General features: G+C 38.3%; 2 protein-coding genes across 3 annotated transcripts in view; one reads left to right on the plus strand and one right to left on the minus strand.

Annotated features, from left to right (window-relative positions):
• LRRC72 (leucine rich repeat containing 72) overlaps positions 1 to 9,566 on the minus strand; it is a 55,546-nt gene extending 45,980 nt beyond the window's left edge. For both annotated transcript variants that reach the window (XM_054494939.1, XM_054494940.2), the window contains exons 1-2: positions 9,349 to 9,566; positions 3,824 to 3,897 (exon numbers count right to left, since the gene is read on the minus strand). In XM_054494939.1, the coding sequence (XP_054350914.1) occupies positions 3,824 to 3,897; positions 9,349 to 9,438 (164 nt within the window). In that variant the 5' untranslated portion in view covers positions 9,439 to 9,566. The remainder of the gene's footprint in view (positions 1 to 3,823; positions 3,898 to 9,348) is intronic.
• The window catches only part of SOSTDC1 (sclerostin domain containing 1), a 102,870-nt gene that overhangs the window by 28,093 nt on the left and 50,428 nt on the right, over positions 1 to 24,349 (plus strand). The gene's annotated exons all lie outside the window — the stretch shown is intronic.

Below are 24,349 nucleotides of genomic sequence, written 5' to 3' on the forward strand. Positions count from 1 at the left end.
CCTTCACACCTAAGAAGATGAAATTGAATTCAGTAATGTAATCTAATATGCCATTCATGTTCAAATTTTTCCGTGTTGTTCCTACACTTTTTTTGATTTGTTTTAATCCTGTATCCCATTAACATTCATGGATTGCATTTTGGGGTGGTATAACCTTTGGGTCTTTTTAAAGGTAATCGTCTTCTTTCCTTTTTCTCCCTTAACATTAGTTTTTTTTTGGGCTGGGTGTGGTGGCTCATGCCTGTAATCCCAGCACTTTGGGAGGCTGAGGTGGATGGATCACCTAAGGTCAGGAGTTTGAGACCAGCCTGGCCAACATGGTGAAACCCCATCTTTACTAAAAATACAAAAATTAGCCATGTGTGGTGGCACATGCCTGTAATCCCAGCTACTTGGGACACTGAGGCAGGAGAATCACTTGAACCCAAGAGACAGAGGTTGCAGTGAGCCGATATCATGCCATGGCACTCCAGCCTGGGTGACAAGAGCAAAACTCCATCTCAAACAAACAAAAAAAAACAAAAAACATTAGCTTTTTGGAGAGTCCAGGATAATTGTCTGGTAGAATGTCTCACATTATTGATTTTTTGGATTGTTTCCTAATGATCAAACGCAAGGAAGATCACGTCTACTTCTCAAATACATGGGTGGTAATTACTGAATCACATAAGGACCCAAATGATGTCATTCTGCCCCACTCTTGATGAAGCTAAATTCAGTCATTTGGTTAAGAGGTATCTGCCAGTTCTTGCCACTGTAAAAGTACAAATTTTATAATTGGAAAGTCATGCATGAGGCGAATATCTGAGATCATGTGTATATCTTGCTTCCTGACAACTCTTTACTCAATAGCTTTAGCTTCAATTGATGATCCTTACCTGAGCCAATAGATTTGGGATTATAAAATGATTTTCCTAATGTTCTTATTCTTTTAACATTTATTAGCTGCTATTCTTCTGTAATGAACGTCTGTTCCCTCCTCTTCTATCTCATTCATTCTCCTCCCCATCTTCCCTGAATTTTCAAGAGTTTTTTACTTAATCCTTTATCACTTAAAACAATTATCAAATTCTCCCTTATGAAAGACATTTCAAGCAGAATTGTGTGTCTCTTTGATATGTACCATTAGTTTTTGAGCACTTCCCTGGCACAACTAAGTATTTCAGACTCTTCCAAAACAACTTTTTTTTTTTCTTTTTTAGAAAGGGTTTGGCTCTGTTGCCCAGGCTGGAGTACAGTGGCTCCATCTCGGATCACTGCAACCTCCACCTCCTAGGTTCATGTGATCCTCCCACCTCAGCCTCCTAAGTAGCTGGGACCACAGGTGCACACCACCACACCTAGCTAATTTTTTGTAGAGACAGGGTTTCATATGTTGCCCAGGTTGGTCTCAAACTCCTGGGCTCAGGTGATCCACCTGTCTCAGCCTCTCAAAGTGTTGGGATTACAGGCATAAGCCACTGCGTCTGGCCTCAAAGCAACTTTTAGTAGGAAATTTGCACAAATAATAATACATTCTCCTCTCTCACTGTAGATATGTAGCTTTTTTCAGGGAAAGAGTACTTGGACCTTGGGGTACCCTAACTATTGCATGGGGCGATAGTGAGAGTACGTTAACTTCATCTGTTCCTATGATAAATAATAAAGAAATCATTACATGGCTACATCAGAGTATCTCATGCCCCACTCAGAGGATTTCCCATAAAAGTTATTTTATTTTATTTTATTTTATTTTATTTTTTGAGACTGAGTCTTGCTCTGTTACCCAGGCTGGAGTGCAGTGGTGTGAAATTTGTTTTAATACACTAAAACTTTAAAGTATTAACAGTGTCACGTTACTGTCATTAACTTTTTTTGTAGCAGTAATATCAATGTTGAATTTTCATTGATTAGGTAATGTAATAAATTCATTTATCATTTTTCTTTTTTAAAATTTAATTAAAAAAAAAATTTTACGAGCCCACATCTGATATCATATAAATTCACTTTTCAAGGGTACTTTAACTCTTTCATGTCAGAAGGGTTTATTCTGCACATAAACCTGCCCTAAATCAATAATGGGCTGTTACATTATAAGGTGAGGCCAGTCAAAGGATAATGAGAGGTAATTCTACTAATGATGGCTATGACTCATGCTGACAATAATTGTCAACATCTTGTTATAATGTATGTTCTCCATGATCACTCAAGAACACATCAATAAGATGCTTTCCATTTCCCAGAGTCAATAGAAACTTGGTAAATAACTCAGTATACCAGCGTATTGGCATCTGGACTGGGAAATAGTTTTTGTCCACAGCTGGATGAAATGGTAACTTAGTGTCCTTAAAATGTAAAATGTGTTATCCTTCTCACAAGGAGTCAATTAATTATCTACTGTCAGGTGATCAATATCTCAAATTTCTACTATTTTAAAGCTACTCTTATTATCTACTTACTGTAGTGATCAACAGTATACAATTGTCAAAATCATGAAAGATGCAATCTTTTGACCACATGAAGTATTTATTGTTATTTTAAAACTAACTGACCTATATCGAGAAGCTCAAAGCATGACCTTAAATGTGTCAGAATGCTCTGCCATACCTGTTCCATACTAAAAAATATATTTTTAAACATTTCAAACTGGTTATCAATTTATTCCTTTACTACCAAGACATTCAGAGCCATTACGAAGGTAAACACTTTTCTCTGTACTGATAAACATAAATATTTATTTACAATAAAATAAATGTTTAATAATAAAGGATTTCTCCAAATCACTAGAAATAAAAGTGATTAAATTTGTTGATAAACTGAGGCATTTTCTTTAAAAGAAGCTGAATTCCAAAGATTACATATGAGCAAAAATATGTCAAGCCTATTTAAAAATAATACACAGAATTCAGAGGCATTAAAAAGCGCAAAGTAAGGGGGACAAAATGTAGGAATAGGGTCATTGTGCTTAAAATGCAAACTTCAGTGGCACTTATTGGCCAGTGAGAACTGTGGTATCAGAGTCTAATCTTATTTATAACTCCCTCTTCCTCTCATACCTGGGTTCTATCTCATTCTGCTCTGCAGAAAAACCCAATTTGTTGTCTGCCACCTTGGGGAGTTCGAGGGGAATCAAAGTGTTCTGTTGATATAAGAGAGGGATTTTTCTACTTATCGGTAAAATTCGTATGGGGATTGGTAGAGGTTGTAGTATAATGGAGGTCATTATCATAGTATGTGGTATAATGATTCCCAATAATAGTAATAATATTAACCATACTAATGCTCACTGAGTGCTTGCTGTGTACCAGTAACTTTGACTAACTTTTACTAACTCACCTAAGCTTCACAACAACCCTGAGAATGAGGTAGTATAATTATGCCCAGGGAATAACGTTGCCAGATAAAAGACAGGATATCGGGCTACATTTGAATTTCAGGGAAACAATGAATTTTCCAACTACTGTGTGGGACATACTTATACTAACTAAAATTATATTCATTGTTTCTATGAAATTCAAATCCAACTGGATGTCCTATATACTTACTTGTTAAATCTGACAATCCTAATAGGGAGGTTATATGACATACCCAAGATATGTCTCACCCAGCTGGAAGAGACAGAGCTGGGATTCAAACAGCCTGTTTCCATAATTTTTTTTTTAATCAATTTCACTATCTTGTCTCTCCAACAGAAAACTGTGGATTCCAGGAAGTGGTAAAATAATTGGAGTCCTACCCAGTCCTTGAGGGGGAAAAATGGAAAATAACATTTGAATCTGTGAAACATTTTAACATGATCATGATAACATGATACTCTTTCATTTTTTATGTTAAGTATACTTACTTTTTAGAAAGGAACAGCTCAAAGACATCAGCATCCCTCTTGTGGCCACATATCTTTAGCTGATCTTCAACTGCCTGATAACATATAATTAATCTGTCAAACTACATTCCAATGAACAAAAATGCTGAGGCATTTGCAGTCAATAACAATAATGTCTACAAGAAGATTAAAAAAAGGTGAATATGGAGGTAACCATTCTAAACTGATAAATTCCAACACTACAATTATATATTATTTACTCATTTTCATGGTTGAATTTCATTATCCTTAATCCTGGGCACAGATGTTTAAATAATTTTTAATCAGAGAGAAAAAAATATGTATGTGTACATATACACCAAAAGCAAGTCTTTTTATTCTCTATGAGGCAAGGTAATTTGGTCTTTAAAGAACTATTTTTAAATGTTTCTTTGAACATGAAGAATTAGTATTTCATAGGTTTCCTATACAGAATTCATCCAGTATCAGGGTTGGAGGTGGAGAGAGTAGGATAAAATGTGTGTTATTATAGGACATTCTTTTTTGCGCCTATCACATTATGCTTGGCACCCAGTAAGTTCTCAAAAAATGTGAAATGAATGAATACATGTCATTTTTCTCTGAACAAATGAATAAATACATTTTCCCTTGCTTGGCAAGCAACAGTGACTTTGTTTTTCATGAGTTGCTAACATACTCATGCTGTGAGAATTTTTGGTGGAGAAGCAACTTTTATTGCCATAGCTCTGTTTTAAAAATAAAACTTTAGCAACAGCTATTTAAATGCTTTAGTTTTTTTTCTTAAAGTCCTTTGCTAAATTATAAAATAACACTAATAGGCCACATGACATAAAATAATATGAAAAAAGTAAAGTCTCTCTGTAATTTGCCATGAAAAAGTAGAGCTAACAAGACATGACAAAAGTGAAAAGTATAATCATTGCAATCCTGGAATCTGACAAACATTGTAGTTATCAGAGTCAAAATAATCACCGAATTTTAGCTGGGATTTGTTATGAATGGTGAGGTTATAATGACTTATAAATCTTTCTGGGTGATATATGAAATTTTGACAGTGGTTTTGCTATTCGGTAGAGGACTTTAACAGGAGTTATATTTAGTGCAATGAACATATTTAAAGAAGTGAGGAAGATAGTTATCCTAGTGATGGAGAGCAGCTGCAAATGTATAGTCCTGAACTTCCCTTGATGCCTCGTTAAGCAAGCTGAATCTAGGGGCTTGGAGCATTCATAGGCTCAGGCTTAGGCATTGCCATCAGGGTGCTTTGTTATCCAGTTACACAAGCCGACCTGGGGCTTGGAAAAACCCACTGGATCAGGCTTAGGCATTCTCATCTGGGTTTTGTTTTTTTTGTTTGTTTGTTTTTCTTTTTCTTTTTTTTTTTTGAGAGACAGTCTTGCTCTGTTGCCCAGGCTGGAGTGCAGTGGCGTGATTTCAGCTCACTGCAACATCTGCCTCCCAGGTTCAAGCAATTCTCCTGCCTCCCAAGTAGCTGGGACTACAGGTGCACGCTGCCACGCCTGGCTACTTTTTTGTAGAGACGGGGTTTCACCGTGTTGACCAGGCTGGTCTCTAAATCCTGAGTTCAGGCAATCTGCCTGCCCCGGCCTCCCAAAGTGCTAGGATTACAGGCATGAGCCACCGTGCCCGGCCCTCATCTGGGTATTTTAACTTAAAGATGTCAACTATCAGCCTCTACTATGTACAGTCAGTCACATCTTTGCATAGTGTTTGGGGTGGTTATAGCCCAGCCAAAGAAGAATTAAAACTTGGCAGCCATCTATTAAAATTATAAATGTGCTTTTAAATTGATCCAGCCATTCTACCTCCAGGACTCAGAAACACACAGGTGCATACACCCAGACAAATGTGATTATCACTGCTTATTTCAGCATACATTTTCTGTGGTTGTGAAATAGTCCCCATTAATTGGAATGCAGGTTAAATTGACATGTGACATCACAATGGAATACTGTGAAGTAGTTTCAAAATATAGAGAGGTGGTCTGATGGTTAATTTTATATATAAATTTGACTGGACTAGGGGATGCCCAGAAGCTGGTAAAACATTATTTATGGGTGTGTTTCTGAGGATGTTTTTGGAAGAGATTAGCATTAGTATTAGTGGACTGAGTAAACAAGATCACCCTTGCCAACGGGGGTGGATATCACCCAATCCACTGAGGGCCCCAGTAGAACAGAAAAACACAGGAATGTGAATTCATGCTTTCTTCTGGAGTTAGGACATCCATCTTCTGCCTTCAGACATCAGCATTCCTAGTTCTCAGGTCTCTGGGCTTGGACTAAACTACATTACTGGCTCTCTCCTGGGCTCCAGATTGCAGACAGCAGATTGTGGGACTTCTCAGCCTCCATAATCAAGTGAGCCAATTCCTTATAATAAGTCTCTTTCTATATATCTCTATATATCCTATTGTTTTGTTTCTCTGGAGAGCTCTAACTAATACAGATAGATATCTAGACATCTAAAGATATCTAAAATATATTTATAAATAAAAAGTAATTGGCAGTATAATATGTGTAACAATATTTTTGTTAAAAGTCATATTTATGTGAATACAAAATGCACACACTTCAAATTACTAGCAAAAGTCATCACTTGAGATCATGAGGGACTTTCACGTTCTAGGCGATATATATTTTTAGTGATGTTTTAGTATTTTACAATAAGCACATAATAATTTGATAATCAGAAAGTAAAGCACATTTTGAAAATTGTAGCCATAGAATATTTAAAAATTTAAATCAAATTTCAAAAAATATGAGGTGAAAGGGAAATTGAATGTATCAGCATAATATGTAAATCACTATCATAATTATTTATTTACACAAGTTTTTATCACAGCATGTTTCTTTCCAATCAATAATTTTGCATGAATCTGGTACAAAATATTAATATCAAAGTGCCCAGAAACATGAAAATGTGCCAATTCACATTTCAGTGAATCCATGGTGGAACAATTTCAGTTCCCAGTTAACACACAGCTTCACTAGTACCATATGCCCTCATCTAAAGGAATTCAATTAAGTTTGCCATCTTATAGGGGCACAGTTCGTGGTCCCTTAAGCAATTACCATAGTAACATTTAAAAAACCCCAAAAAACAGTATCTGCAAAGCACAATACAGTGAAGCACCATGGAAATGAAGTATGCCTGTACTGTTAGCCTGGACACGCTGGAAGATTTCAGGGCACAACTGACAGTCAGGCTGGGCCTTAAGAGGTGAGGCAAAATTAGAAACGGGATGTTGGTGGAAGAGGAGAGTAAGCACACAAAACAGAAGAAGCAGAAGAATGTATAAGGTATGTGGGGCTGTACAGCCTTTGGCTGAAGTAAAAGGCACATGGAAGGCAATTGTGAGAAATAAATTAAGAAAGGTGGGTTGGGGTCATATTATTTATACCAACTTTGAAATTTAGGCTCAGAAGTGTGTACTTAATCAGTGCCCGGAGAAAACTTCTTCAGGCCTTGAGAACGCTAACTTTACATCATTTAATTTTATATGATATGTAAACACATGTATATGTACATATATATGAAATATATATTCTAAGTAACTGTATGGTAAAATTCATGTAAGAAAGTCTAATTAGTTCTGATTTTTCCCAGGATAGCAATGTCAATGCTTTTACACAATATCCAATATCAAATTATTTCACAAACATTTTTCCTCCTTCTCTGTTAGTGCTCTTGCGCCCTGTGCTTTCTTGGTACCCTGAAAGCACAGAACTAACTATTGGGTGATTCAGCATTGTGCTCACTTCTGGGGCAATAGGAAGATATTACTGGATTTTTGAACTAGAAAAAACATGTGACAAAGCTAGGCTTCAGGAAGATGACTCTAGCAGTGATGTGTATGGGGGCCTGGGGTGCAGTGAGAACTGCAGACAGGAAGCAAGGCTGCCTCTGGGAAACGAAGTCCGCTAGCTAATGAGCCTGCCCCAAGGTGGGGTCAGGTGTGAGTGAGCAGTGAACAGATATGACATGGGGCGTGTTTAGGGAGAATGAATGGGAACTGGCAAGTAAATGGAGGCAGAGAATTAGCACGAGGGAAGTCACAGGTGATGGTGTTGATGATGTGATGACTTGATGAGAAAGCTGACGGGAGGGAAGACAGATGCAGCTGAGAAATGCTGAAATTGAGGCCCTGGTGGAACATACTGGTCAAGGCGCCCACCAGAAAGCTGCAAGGGTAAATGTGGAACTCATCAGAGATCTCATGAGGGCAGCTGTGCAGATCTGATAAGTCAGTTAACCAGAGGAGAGTGGGATCCAAGGAAGATCACGATGAAGTGTCTACATGGAGAGAAGGGAGAGGGAAATATGTTGGAAAGGAGACAGAGGAGGATGGTTGTCAAGTGAGGTAGAAGAACAAAAGGACAGCAGGAGGCAGAGGAGCATTTGAAGAAGGTAAAATTTCAATCTACAACATTGTTTTGGCTGGTGGAGGATGTCGCTCAGAAAAGGTACTGAATTAGATGCCTGAATTTCAGTAGCTTGAAGAGGGTGAAAAGTCGGATTTCAAATTAGTTGGTTAACCTAAAAGGAAAATAAAAAGAGTCCATCACAAAATTGGGATGTGAACAGTTCTAGCATGGGGAGAACAGCAGCTGCTTCTTCCACCACCCGATGCCTGAGGATCTCGAATCAAAGGGAAAAAAATGTTTGAAAATGGTAGGATTATTAAATCCTAGAAGAATAAGGTCAGTATTAAAACCTATAGAAGAAAGTGCCCTCTCTGATGATAAATTCTTATACCTCCATGCAACACGCAGGCACAAGTTAGGACTTAGTGTGAAGAGCTTTCAATTCATTACAGAACTCTCAGCCTTGTTTAATCACAGCAGCCCCCCGTCTTTGCAGATGAGTCAGAGAACTCCAGAAAGCCTTGCTAGGTCTTAACTGGCACAATTCTGAGATTTTTTTTCCCCACCCAAATATCCAAATATTCTTTTAATCATTGTCTTAACTGATCTCGACTCGGCTTGTAGGGCTCATCAAGTAACGTTTTCTCTTCAAGGTGTTGATTTGCACTTGCTGGGAACACTGTATTAGGGATACACACCCACACCCACATCCACACACACACACCCCTGTTGGAGAATCAAGACTGCGAAATTTACTTAATCTCCATTTCACTTAATCTGCAAACCAATATAATTATATATGCAGCAGTTGCTGAGTGGTAAAAGGTCAGTGTAAGTCTATTAGTGTGGACTGGGAAGTCCTCAAACCCCACCCAGGAGATTAGGATCTCTAGCCCAGGCAGAGATGCTGAGGGAGGTTCACCACCGCTCATCGCTGTTCACATCCCAATTTTGTGCTGGACTCTTTGTTCTCCTTTTATGTTAACCAATTAATTTGAAATCTGACCTATCTCCATCTTCAGGCTACTGAAATTCCCCTCCACATTCAGTACCTTTCTGGAGTCCTCAGGCAGGAGGTGGGGCCCTGGGGCAGGGGGCCAAAGGGGCTGATGGCTTGGGAAGGCGGGTGCCGCTTACCCGGCGACTGCTCTGTAGGGCAGTTTCGGACGCCCTCCTTAGGCTCCAGCATCGCAAGGCACGGGGCACGGGGTTCGGGTCCCAGGACATCAGGACACATGGGCGGCCGAAGCAGCGGTGATTAATCCGGCCTCGCCGGCCGGTGGCACTGAAGAGAGACTTGGCTTGGCGCGCAGCTCGTTGTTCTGTTACCAACAGTTACCGCATTCCCGTTGACTAAAAGCCAGTCCACACTGGGAAATATTTGAAGCCAAACGCTGACTTCTGTGACGTTTGCGCGTGTGGCCCTGCAGCACCCACGCTTGTGCCTCGGACACACGCGTGTTACCCCTGCTTATGGTGATGCGTCCGGTGGATGCCGGAGAGCGGGGGTCAGCTATGTCCGGGACCAGAAGGAGGTCAGAGCGCCTCAACGGCAGTCACCCAGTAATCATCACTTTGATTCGAGATTTGAATATCAGGAAATTCAGGTTTCTGGACATTAGACGTGTGTGTGGACCACTGGCCTCATGTACAGGGTGGGGGTGAAGAGGTGCCCTGCAGAGTCACTGTGGATCTTGACGCAAGAGGAAAAAAGCCAGTACTACTGATCGTGTCTCTATTTAAAAGTTTGACATTTTGTTCATTATGCATGTTATTTGCATACTTTTTAAAAAATATTCCATTAAGATACTTATTTTGAGGTCAGGTGCGGTGGCTCACGCCTGTAATCCCAGTGTTTTGGGAGGCTGAAGCAGGTGGATCACCTGAGGTCAGGAGTTCTAGACCAGCCTGGCCAACATAGAGAAACTCTCTCTCTATTAAAAAAAAAACACACACACACACATAAAAATTAGCCGGGCATGCGCCTGTAATCCCAGCTATTTGGGAGGCTGAAGCAGGAGAATAGTTTGAACGTGGGAGGCGGAGGTTGCAGTGAGACAAGATCCAGCCGTTGCACTCCAGCCTGGGTGACAGAAGGACACTCTGTCTCAAAAAAAAAAAAGATATTTATTTTGAATGCTGAGTTTTTGGTGCTTCTTACATCTGGGTCCAAGGCCACTGCCCTACTTGCCTCATCATAGACCCAGACCTGGGATGAAGATGCGGGTGGTAGAATTAAGGCTCCTCAAGAGTCCAGGTGCACAGAAAAATGGAAGGAACTCTCTACTGAATTTATTGGCTAAGAACAAGTGCATATTGTTTCAGTAGCTGAGAAATCCTTTCTCTGGCAGAAAATGGACAAATTGAGCCACTATTTGGCCAATCTTTTCCAACCTTGTTTTTTTTGTTTTTGTTTTTTGAAATTGCTGTCTCCTGTAACTGTATTGGAACCTCTAGCATAGATTATCTTGTGATTTTGTTTATATGAGCCTTGTTCCCTCTAGCTTGGGTAACTTTGGAGGCAGGATCCCGTTTAAGACGTCTCTCTCTTCTGCCAGAGCTTAACATACTGCACTTAATTAATGTTGACTGGATTAAATGAGTTGGTTTCTTGGCTCCAAATTTGAACCTGAAATCTAGGAATCAAATGTAGCTTTCTGAAATGGGTCAAGCTACTTGCATTAAAAAAAATGCTGGTGTTGAAATGAAGCATTAAAAACTGTCTCAGTGGGGAAATCAAGTACACATTATTTCAGTAGTTCTAATATGTATCTGGGGCTGAGGTGGGGGTGAAAGCTTTCCAAGTTATTGTGGAGGGATTAATCATCTAAGAACTATTGTTTAAGTAGTTTCTAACCTGGAAATAAAACTCAAATGAGAGAAATGGTCCACTGAGAAGGCACATATAATAATTCATTTGCTCATTTTTGCTGTTGATATGTGTTATAGCATTGCAGATAGTATTCATGAATATGCTACATGAAAAAATGGAAATGCACAATAATTTTTCAGTTTTCTACATTACACAAATGTGACTTTATAACATACGCAAAATAGTTTTAAAAAGCATCTTGCAGATGTAAACTAGTCACCAGTTAATTTCTACTAAAATCACATTTAAAATTTTTATTCTTTATTTTTTCAGCATTTTACCTCATATTAAAAAGGTAATTTTGAAAAAAACCCCTATTCTTAGGAAAGGAACTCAAGACTCACTTATTACAAGGTCTTAATGTGTTCCTTCTTCAAGAAAAAATTAACTGATCACGAAGGCTAAAATAAAGCAAATTTAATTATGGGATGTCATGGATGGAGATTATTGAAGGCACTTTTTGGACAAAAGCTCCTTTCCAGACATTCTCACATTGGTGACAAGAAATTTTTACAAAAGAATTATTCCCAGTAGAGTGAGCAGAGAGAACTTTTACCTCCATGGGGTAGGGTTATAGCCTGAGGAATCCAGCCTGAAATTTTAAATATTCATGTAAAATATGCATTCTTCTTTACAATCAATCTTGTTTTAATATAAAAATAAAGCAGTTCCCCAAACTCTCCTCAAATCTTTGTGTAATATTTACATTGAAGCAAGACACCCTGTGTTTATCCTGTGGCTTTACCTCCCTGGCTTGCTGCCATTGCCTGCAGGGGTATGCATACCCCAGTTTGAAAGCTCTATCATATCATGTACATGGATTTGGATAAGAAGAAAGAACCCTCTGCTCCAAGTCAGGGCATGTGGGATTTAGTCTCAGCTCTGACATTAACTAGTTGTTGGCCACCTTTAAATCACTTAATGTCTCTGGGCCTCAGTTCTTCAACAGTAGAAGCTGGAAGTTCAGTTTAAAAAATTTATTATTTAATTAACTCTCCTAGACAGGTAGTCTGTATTGTTTACAGAGTGAAAGATTCTTGTATTGATATAGAATAAGTTTTTAAGAACAAGTTTTCAGTGAAAAATGTGTGAGAAAAAAATTATGCATGTGGTGGCTATCGTTAAAACTACATAATTTAAAAAATTCTTTCTAATTTTGTCTTTAATAATTCCAGTTATCAATCTAGATATTGTTTTTCTAAGTGAAAAATATTTATTAGATACAATGATCATTATCACTCATTTTCTACTGTGTGAAATGAGCATAGAATAAACAATATATCGGCCACAATCAATATACATACTCTTATATCACATATATAAAAAGATATATCTGGCCAGGCACAGTGGCTCATGCCTATAATCCCAGCATTTTGGGAAGCCAAGGCGGGAGAATAACTTGAGGCCAGGAGTTCAAGACTGTGGTGAGCTATGATCACACGCTTTACTCCACTTGGGCAACAGAGTGAGACCCCCATCTCTAAAAAAAAATATTCAAAATTTATAAAAATACATGTTTTTATGATATTCAATGACCAGGCTATCAAAATTTTCATTGTTAAAATTTTAGGTAAAATAACATCCCATTTTAATTGATAGCTACAATTCTTTTTTTTGTTTGTTTCCATAAAATGCAAATAACAATGGAATATTGGGGGAAAATTTTCCAGGAGTCTCTCCTGTTACTGCACATAAGCAAAGGCACTAACTGCCTTTGGTAAGGGCTACATTTTCAGGGATATTTGTGTAACAAACAGCCTTTGAAGATACAGTGTCTACCTACAGCCTTGGTAGATATAGTGTCTACCTTCAGAGCAAAAAGTAGGTGTTTTTGTTTTTTGTTTTTTGTTTTTTTTTAACTGAGCAGTATAATAAAGATAATGTCTCCCTCACTTATTATAAAGATAAGCTGAGGCAACTTACTGCCCAGTATAAAAGGTCTGGCTTCCTTAAGTTCAAATTTCCTCTTCTGTAGCACAACCCACTCTATGTGCCCATATCACCTGGCCCATTTCACATTGCCCTCTGGAAATTGTGGGTAGGAGAACTGGTGGAAATACTAATATTCTATCTATGCTATTACCGTGAGTAATAAGCTATCCTTTGTCTTTAAGCCAGAAGTATCATCTTTTGCCAGCATCTGTGAAACTGTGGTAAGCTAACTTTTGCTTCTGTGTATATAGGTGGATTTTAAATGAGATTAAACCATGTAATTTGTTCTTCATCCTTCATTTTTCTCTTTACCGTCTCATCAACCTCCATCTGTTCAAGTAAGTGTACATAGAAGTACAAAATTGAATGTGGCATTATGTTCCATTGTAATGTATCTTACAGTGTTTTTACTTATTACTCCATTGATGAGCATTTGTGTTGTCCAGGTTTTTGCTCTGACAAACAATGTTGTAACAAATGTCTTTGCATACCTGGATTACTATTCCAGTAGCTGAAATTCCTTTAGGAGATTATTGGATCATATATGATAATGCCCCTTTCTGGATAGGGTATATTTCTCTATTTGACATCAGTTTTGTTGAACTTTGCCAATCTAATTGGAGAAATTTTTAATCTCAATGTTTTGGTTTATATTTATTTAGGGAAGTTTACGATCTTTCCAAAAGCTTATTGGTCATTTGTAATTTTTTTGTGTGACTTGTCTTTTCATATTCATTGCTTAACTTTAATATCCAAATGCCAATGAACAAAGCCCTGCAAGCTGGATCTATAAAGTGTTTGCCATTTATTTCTTGAAGTCACCAATGGGTAGCCTCAAGTCATCTTGCAGCATCCTGCAAAGCTGTCTTCTCTTTCCTTCCTCTTCCTTGCTAATGCCTGCTGCCCTTCAGACTATTGAAATAAACTTCATTTCTCTAAGCCCAAGTGTCCTTTGCTAGTCTCTAGGATCTATGCCCAGGATGCTATCACCTGATGTTCTAAGTATCAACTTTTTTGTTTTTGAGTTATTAGAGTGGTGGTGGGTTTTGAGCTGATAGGAGAAAAACAGCCTTACTCCAAACCCATGTGACACTTTGCCATCAAGGTTCTGAAGAAACTCTGCTCACATGCAGTTTTTCTTACGCTCTTTCAGGAAAGCAGCCACTTCCACTTCTTCCATATGCACCTCATCTCTTTCAAAATTTGCACACAATCTTCCAAATACCTACCTGTATAGGAACAGAAAGTGGTTCAGATTTTTAAACATTCCTACACTGTCTGGAAAAGCTAGATGCTGCTAGACACAACTTCAGCTTAACTAAAATGATAACAATAATAAGAATTTTCAATTCCAAGCCAGTACAGCTTCAATGTGATTTCACATTTCATCCCAAGAATAATGGGTCCCCATGTCTAAGCTCTGTCTATCCTCGTAAACAGCCACCATTTGCTTATCCCTTGGGTCTAGGGGAACACATGCCCATCATTTCAGAGTAGGGTAAGATCTCCAGTGGGCACTCCTTCTCCTCCAGTGGGGAGGGCCAGAGCAGCCCTTCTAAATCATGGAGCCAAGGACAGAAGCCTCTAGCCAGAAATTAGAGATGGAACAGAATGGAAAATCAGATAACTTATAGAAGTTAACTTCTGTTATGCCAGAAGCCACCGAAATTACTAACCCTTTCCTCACTTTGCTTAATTTAGAGTTGGTGATAATTATTGACAATTATTCTCTGCCTAAACTGACAGAGAAGTCTTGTGAATGTTAACAGGAATGCTGCATATTATCACACATGTGATACAACAGTCAGGCATTTGAAGCATAAATACTCTAGAAATATGTAGATACATGCATGCATAAATATATATGTGTGTGTGTTTAAATGTGAGTGTATGTATGAGTAGGTATACATGATCATATACATGTACGTGCATACATGCATGCATGTGCACGTGTGCACAACCTCAACAATGCCCTCAGTAATCTCTGCCTCCTGATTTTCACATTCCTGTGTGATCCCTTTTTCTTGCATGTGGGCTGGATTCTGTTCACATCTAATGGACAGAATACAAAGGATAGGATATAACTTCTGAGATTAGGTGATAAAAAGACTGTGGTTTCTATCTTGAGCCCCTTCTCTCTTGCTCTCTAGCCCATTCTGAGGAAAACCAGCGGCCATGTTTTAAGCTGACCTACAGGGAAACCCACATGGCAAGGTACTGAAGTCTCTGGCCAACAGCCAGAGAGGGCTTGTGGCTTGTCAATAGCCAGATGAGGCATCTTGGAAGTGGATCTCCCTAAGGGGAACCTTGAGATAACCACAGTATTGCCCTGGATTGTAGCCTGGTGGGGGACTGACTGGAGGCACCCAGCCAAGCAACCCCCAAAGTCCTGACATTCAGAAAGAAGGATAATAAATACTGGCTGTTTTCAGCAGCTATGTTTTGAGATAATTGGCTATGTAGATATCTATGTTGTATATTATTAGTTATTATATATATATGCTATGTAAATTGAAATTACAAATATACATAAGACCCAAAAAAGACATCTCTCTGGTCAAACTCAGATTTTCTTAAAATAATCCTTATACTTGCCAGTCTATGTAGTAAAAATTTGGCAAAATTTCTTACCCAACGCTTTCTGGGTTACTATTTAAATCTAGAAAGACAGATTTACTCTTGGAATGTCATCTGCATGCAGCCTCCTGTTCAAACATAAAAATAAATAATTTTTGTTTTGCCATAAGAGATAATTTAGCAAATATTTTTAATGTTAAATAATCTAAGTTGAATGTTGACTTAAAAAAATCATTTGCCAGAATGTATACTATTACCAAGTCAATAAGTATTTTTCTCAAAATAATAGATGCTGGAAAGGTTGTGGAGAAAAAGGAACACTTACACACTGTTGATGGGAGTGTAAATTAGTTCAACCATTGTGGAAGACAGTGTGGTGATTCCTCAAACAGCTAAAAACAGAACTACCATTTGACCCAGCAATCCCATTACTGTGTATATACCCAGAGAAACAGAAACCATTCTACCATAAAGAGACACACATGTGAATGTTCACTGCAGCACAATTCACAATAGCAAAGACATGGAATCAACCTAAATGCCATTCAATGATAGACTAGGTAAAGAAAATGTGGTACATATATACCATGGAATACTATGCAGCCATAAAAAGGAAAGAGATCATGTCTTTTGTCAGAACATGGATGGAGCTGGAAGCCATTATTCTTAGCAAACTAACACAGGAACAGGAAACCAAATACTGCATGTTCTCACTTATAAATAGGAGCTAAATGATGAGATCTCATGAACACAAAGACAGGAACAGCAGACACTGGGGCCTACTTCAGGATGGAGAGTAGGAGGAGGGAGACGAGCAGAAAAAAAGTAACTATTGGGTACTAGGCTTTGTACCTGGGTGACGAAATAATCTGTACAACAAACCCCCATGACACGAGTTTACCTATATAACAAAGATGCACTAAAAGTTAAAACAATAAAATATTTTTTCTTACCTGTTTATGAAAAGCTTTGCAAATGTGCTACATACTTAAAAAACATGGGGACAGTGTAAAGCACGATCATTACATGAAATACATTAATTTTTCTTGAGGTCACACAGCTAGTCAGACTATCTCCAGATATTCCCTCCTTAATGATTATTCACAGGACTTTATTACTTTCTTTCTGGATTATCTTTAATTGTTTTTAAATTTCAATCGTTTTTTGGGTACAAGTGGTTTTTGGTTCCATGGGTGAATTGTATAGCGGTGAAGTCTGAGATTTTAGTGCATCTGTCACCCAAGTAGTATACATCGTACTCAATATGTAGTTTTTTTTATCCTATACCCTCCTCCCATCCTCTCCCTTCTGAATCTCCAAAGTTCATGATATCGCTCTGTATGCCTTTGCGTACCCATAGCTTAGCTCCCACTTATAAATGAGAACATATGCTATTTGGTTTTCCATTCCTGAGTTAGTTCACTTAGAATAATGACCTTCAGCTTCATCCAAGTTGCTGTGAAAGACATCATTTCATTGTTTTTTATGGCTAAGTAGTATTCCATGGTGTATATATACCATATTTTCTTTATCCACTCATTGGTCAATGGGCACTTAGGTTGGTTTCCTATCTTCGCAATTATGAACTGTGCTGCAATAAACATACACGTGCAGATATCTTTTTGATATGACTCCTTTTTCTTTGCATAGATGCCCAGCAGTGGGATTTGCTGGGTTGAATGGTAGATCTACTTTTAGTAGTAGATTATCTTGACTTGGGGGTAGCTTATTTTCTGGAACTCATTGCCTTTTTATTCCTGTTCCAGTTCCCTTTTTCAAAATCTTTGCAAATCAATCATATTTTGCTACTTTAATTCCCTAAAAGCCATGGCTTCTAGATTTTCTGTCAGCATATACTCTCACCAAAAGTTGAACCACTACAGATAGAAAAAGAAAGTTCCATTAACAATGTTTTTAAACAATGTAATATTTAAAGCTTCCAAATATAAGTATTTTTAAAGGTTATATTTTTCAAAGTCACAACAATGATTCTTCCTGTTTTGTCTCATAGAATAGATTGTCTTGGGATAAACAGTGGTCCCTACCTTCTATCTTTCCAAATAAATAAGTAGAACATGGTCTTGGGATTATACTACTAAAGGTTAATTTTCTTAAAAAGAAAAAAGAAAGATTTTCATCTGCCAGAGTTTTATGTTAGTACTCAGACTGAGGTAGAAACGGGAGCACAAGGTTTCACATTAGGATGACTCGGGTTGTTCTCCTTTAGGCTTGAAGTGCGCCCACCCACCCTTCTGTGAGAGACCCTGTTTTGAATACATAGACTGGATTGGCTGGGTTGCTTAGAACTGAGGATCCCAAAAAGAAAAAAAGAGTCTTGGAAAGAACTACTAGCTTCGTTCGCCCCATCACTAATGTGAGTCCACAGGGAAGTTTTCTTTACTTAGGGTTCAGTCTATTATTTCCTGTGTGAGTGTTATTAATTTGTTCTGAGTTGACTCATTTTGATTATTCTGATAAATGAATTATTTTACTCATTTACTTGGTTATTTTGTCATTTAACCAAGTAAAGGTAATGCGGTTTTTCCTTAAAAAAAAATGGGGATATTATCTGTGAACACATGAGTTTCACTATCTATTAACATGTGGGTTTCTCTGATTCTTTTTAACTTAAGCATTTGAAGATACTGGGATTTTCTTCTCCATACTCCCATAATTTTTAAGGTAAATTTCAGAAAGAAGAATCAGCTTGGAAGTCATTTTCCTTGATGTCCTGGAATCGTTTTGCAGCTGATCTCTGTTAGCAGTGGCATTCAGGATTCTTGGTAGCAGAGTCTTTGTTGCTCTCATCTACAAGCTACAGTGGCAGGAAGAGACTCCCAAACCAGTTCCAGGAAGCCTGGGTCACCATGTGTGGCCAGACATGGGCCATCAAGTGATTTAAAGTGTTCTAACTGTATGAAGAAACTATTTTAGATAACCTGGCACCCTTCATTTATTATTGATTTAGACAGGCAGGCAATAAAATGGACTGAGTTCCTACCATAAACCACACACTCTGCCAGGCACTGGGGGATGTGAATAAGACAATCTCTAAGGAATGACCATTAGGAAGCAAATAGCCTGAGTACCCACAGCTTTAAACCTACCTTAATTGTATTTGGTCTGTTTGATATAGACTGGCAATCAAATGGATTATTAAAGATGTTACTCTTATTTCCTTAGAGCCTGAAGTGTTTGAATTGCCTTCATACATAATTCCAAACTCTCTTCCTTACCACATTAACTGTGTGCTCTTTGTGGCCTTTATTCCTCTGCTACATTCTTATTAATGATGTTTTCATTACCACCTTCACACACAAAGCAAATAGCAGAGTAAAGTTCAATAATCATGTTAATTAGAGGCAGTACATGTTGGAAAGTAGTTCAAAAGAAATCTTTTTCATAAAAAATGCAAAGGTATTGAGAGACTTTAGCAGAGCAAGTTCAAGGCTTCTAAAGTTTTAGAAAATAATTTTTGTCTCATAAATTCATTTGTAGTTATAAGAAAGAAAATCTGTTTCCACACTTGCCAAGAACTTGGCAATTTTCCATAAATTTGGATAGGCGAGACAGATTAGCAGTGAATGCAGCCTCTATCCAATTATTTACCATTTATCTAGTGTTCTGAATAATTCAGGAAGAAGAAATAAAGTTGAAGGCCACCAGATCACCTACAACTTGTGTAGGTGATGTCTGTGGGTGGCTTTTGTTGGAATGCACTATTGAAAGTGGGCAGAGGGATAAGGAAAGAGAGTGAGAGACAGAGAATAGAACAAAAATGAAGAGGAGGAGAAAGAAGAAGAAAAAAGGAAAAGAAAAGAGGGTTGTAAAGAAGAGACAGAGTGAAGAAAAATGAGAGAAGATAACAGAAAGGATGAGAAGAGAAGGGAAGGGAAGAGAAAGGAAGTTTAACATAGAGAAGCAGGTACAAGGGAAAGGAAGGAGAGAAATAAAAAGAAGGGTGGTTAGGAATTATGCTGCCTTTTGATCCCCCTTGTCTTTTGAAAAGAGAATGTCCTCTTTGGGGGCACTGTTTCTTCCTCAATTCTGTGTACCAGTTAGGCTGACAAACATAATTTGCTATACTCCTGGCATTAAGGGTAGGCATGCAACCTTTGCCAGTCTAAGCAGAATAATCCCCCCCAGATTTTTCAAATTGGAACTAAGGAGAAAGGAGCAGTCTATTATTTGCAGTGAAGCTCTGTGGCATAAGGCCTAAAATTAATATCATGTGTTGTTTTGACATGTGAAGCAGAGAGGACCTCAAATGGCCTAATTGCAAATTCCCCTTCCTGTGCTGCTCTTTTATTCTGTTGCCTATCCCTGAGTTGCGGGTTCTGCTTTCTGTCTGTATGAATTTACCTATTCTGGGCATTTTATATTAGTGTGATTATACAATATATGACCTTTTATGCCTATCTTCTTTCGTTTGACAAAGTGTTTTTGAGGTTCACATACATTGTCACATGTATTGGTACTTCATTCCTTTTCATGACTGAATAATATTCTATTGTATGAGTATATCAGATTTTGTTAATCTGCTCATCAGTTGGTGAACATTTGGGTTGTTTCTACCTTTCGCCTATTATGAACAGTGCTGCTAAGTACTTTTGTTTACAAGTCTTCATTTAAAGACCTATTTCCATTCTTTTAGGCCTATATCTAAGAAACTGTTGAGTTGTATGCTAATTTTATGTTTAGCTTTTTGAGGAGCCCCCAAATTCTTTTCTACAGTGATGGCAATGTTTTACACTCTCACCAGCAATGTATGAAGGTTCTAACTTCTCAGTTCCTCACCAACACTCATTGCAGTTTAAATTTGCATTTCTCTAGGGACTGATGATGTTGAGCATCTTTTCATTTGTTGGCCATTTACATATCTCCCTTGAAGAAATGTCTATTCAAGACCTTTACCCATTTTTTAGTTGAGTTGTCTTTTAGTTGTTGAGTTGGAAATGTGCTTTATATATTCTCAATGGTAGACCCTTATCAGTTATGTGACTTGCAAATACTTTCTTCCATTCTATGGGTTGCTTTACAATCTGATGATTTTGTACAGGCTGTTTCTACTCTGTCTCTAATTAATGCTAATTGGAATTTCTTCTATATGTATCGTTATTCAGTATTCATTTTTCTATCTTATTCATATAATGAGAGGATTTGTTAATGAGCCAATAAGAATAAGAACTACATGGCCCACCTCCCAGTCACAGTTTCTTGTCTAAGGGTGGGGACTGAAGTGGACCATAAAACTTGAGTCACAACCCTTGGTCAACCACACAAGCTAGGCCATTTAAAATCCTTCCCTAGAATGTTTCCATTGTCTTATCATTAAGCATGGGTCTTCCAGGTTCAGTAGTGCATGAGCCTAGAAGCTGCCATCAGCCATGCATCTTCCAGCATAGAAAGAGGATGGACAGTAAAAGAAAACTAAACTAATGCAGAGAGCAAGAAACGATCAATTCTAATAGTATTTGGGTCCTTCGTTCTAGTTAGTTCCACACCTGTGTTTACTGTACTTTAGTTATGCAAGTCAATATACTACCCTTTGGGTTTAAGCTGGTTTGCATTAGATTTTTCTACTTTAAATCGAGAGTCTGACCAAGTCAGTGATGTGGCAACATTATCTTGTGGAAGTAGCTGGCAATATCATTGAATTTTCAAATTTACATGTCATTTTTTTGGGTCTACATTCTGCCCATATTGATTCTAATTTTTGTGGTAATACTTGCCCAGAGCTTGCATCTTTTGACCTTTTCCATCGTATTAAGGACTAATAGAAAAATTGAAGTTATTTCTGGTGGAATTTGTTTTCCTCGTTCTCTTTTTTTTAAAAATTTTCATTAAAATTGTTGGAACGTTGCCAAAAACTTGAAGAACAGCTGCATTTTGTGAATTAATTAAATGTCATAACCCTGTTTTCAGTTTCTATCAGTAACTGGAATGATATAAGAAGGCCATTTATTGAAAAGAATGTGTTGTATAATTTAATGTATGCTAGCTGTAGGTGGTCTAAAAATATTTTACTGCATTCCTACTTTTACTCATAAACTTTTAACATACTGTCACTAAAGTGTGAATACCATTAGACAAAAGGAAGTCAACTAAGACCTTTATATGGCATTATTTTAAATAATCCTTTCTGTGTTTTCTAAGTCAGATTGTATAGTTAGCTAATCCATTTACCTATTGTAATATTAGGTGGTGAAAAATATCATGCATCCTGTCTTTGCTGTAATTACACACATTCCTTTTCAATTTCCTTTTGTTGACTTTTGTTATATTTTGTATCACAGCTTTAGTAACTAGGATGTCTCTTGGGGGAGGAAAATCCCTTATTTCCGATCTTTGTCATTTACAAATTAATGGCTCAAAGAATTACATGTGCACTTCCCTAATTGTTTGTCTTGGTGTGGCCCACAATGAAAATTATTTCCACTATCAACTTTATGCTGTTCTCTGACATAATCTCTTGGTATTTTTATGTTTTCTCTAAAAGTTCAAGATTTGTCTGTCGGAAGTCCTTTGACAAGAAAATTTACCAAGAACATTATTAGATTGGTAAACTTGACAGTTTCTTTGCTAAGAAATTCTAGCTTCCCCAGCTTAAATTCTTCTTACCCTACAGCTATTTTTTTAATCTTGCCTCATTTTTTCATATATTATTCTTATTTGAACAAAATTCTTTTTATTAACTTCATTTTGTTACTTAGATATGGATCACACTTAAACTATATAGCTATGGTAGTAATAAGTTTATGCTTTGTATTAATTATGGACATTTAAGAAACTTCACTGGCCGGGCTCACGCCTGTAATCCCAGCGCTTTGGGAGGCTGAGGTGGGCAGATCATGAGGTATTGTTACCAATTAAAATGTTTTTATTACAGTATCAGAACACCAAGATCTACTTGTTTAAATAATAAAGGCATGTCTTGCCTCCATTAGCAAGTAGTTTAAAGAGAGAGCAGTTTTAGGTTCTGTACAATCAGGGCCAGAGCTCTAAATCTCTGCTATTAATAGTTTTAAATCCTACACTCTTCTAAGTTGGCTTTCTTTTCAGGTTGCCTTTCCCCATCACGACATAGCCATAACAGTTCCAGGATTCACATACTGACATGTCACTCTTGAGAGAAAGTAGAGGGCCTACATTCCATGGTCACCTTCTTAGGAGAGTTTGGGCTGTTATAACCAAATACCATAAACCTGGTGGATTATAAACAATAGAATTTTATTTCCCACAGTTTTGGAGGCTGGAAGTCCGAGATGAGGGTGCCAACGTGATTGGGTTCTTGCGAGGGTCCTCTTGTGGGTTGCAGATGGCCACCTTCTTGTTGGATCCTCACACTGTGGAGAACAGACAGAGTGCTCTCATGTTTCTTCTGAGAACCCTGAAAAGTTGAGACAGGTCTCAGTTAATTTAGAAAGTTTATTTTGCCAACGTTGAGGACGAGCCCGTGACACAGCCTCAGGAAGTCCTGGCGGCATGAGCCCATGGTAGTCAGGGCACAGCTTGGTTTCATACATTTAGTGAGACATGAGACATCAATCGATATATGTAAGAAAGTACATTGGTTTGGTCTGGAAAGGCGGGACAACTTGAAGCAAAGGCAGGAAGTCTTGAAGCCCAGAGGGAGCTTCCAGGTCACAGATAGTTGATACACAAATGCCTACATTCTTTTGAGTTTCTGATGAGCCTTCCAAAGGAGGCAAATCAGATAAGCATCTATCTCAATGAGCAGAGGAATGACTTTGAATAGAATGGGAGGCAGGTTTACCCTAAGCAGTTCCCAGCTTGAGTTTTCCTTAGTGATTTTGGGGGCCCAAGAAACTTTCCTTTCACACTTCTTGTAAGAGCACTAATCACATGCATAAAGGCTCCATCCTCATGACCTAATTATCTTCCAGAGGCCCCACTTGCTAATGCCATTGTGCTGGGAGCTAGGATTTCAACATACGCATTTTGGGGGGACACAAATATCCAGCTCATCACAACTACCTAGAGCATGGAGTAATGTGTGCCCATGATGGTTAGCTATCCCTTTTCCCACACCCAGCACGGACCCTGCTTAGTGCTCATCACAGTGCCTTTGAGGTGTGTTCACCCGACTCTAAAGGGATGTGTGAAATCAGATGACAGCATTACACTTTATTATTATTTTTAATTAATTAAGGCATGATGTCTCACCCTTGTGATCCCAGCACTTTGTAGGGCTGAGGGGATCCCCTTCCCATGGATACCCTCCTTACCTTTCTTGGGCTCAAACTTTTTACAACAATCCTGCCCCTGCATGAATACCCACACCCATCTCTCCCTGCGCCTGCTTAGCTTACATTGCCAAGACACTCCCTTCTTGGTCTATATGCCTTCCTCACCCTGCTCAGGCTCTGATACACCATGACAGTTTCCTCTGCCAAGCTGATGCTCCCCTCATTCAGGTGGAGTCTGACAGTCCACACTTGTGTACCTGGACCTCCCTGCTCACCCTGCTATACCCACCGGGATGCCCTGCTTCCACGTGAATGTTCTCCTCACCTGGCTTGAACTCTGACACTGAACCTGTGCTCCTACTCACTTCCACTCACAGGGTTGCTCCCTGCAACATGCTGAGGCCCTGAATCCCCGATGTGGACCCAGTGCACAGACATTGTCTTCACTCAGCTTAGGCTCTAACATCTGTTCCCTTTTTCATGCCACTGAGACAGACCACTCACCCAGCAAGTCTGTTTCATCAAGAGTTAAAACCTTGCTCAGATG

This window comes from Pongo pygmaeus, chromosome 6, assembly GCF_028885625.2.
Source record: "Pongo pygmaeus isolate AG05252 chromosome 6, NHGRI_mPonPyg2-v2.0_pri, whole genome shotgun sequence".
Taxonomy (NCBI): Eukaryota; Metazoa; Chordata; class Mammalia; order Primates; family Hominidae; genus Pongo; species Pongo pygmaeus.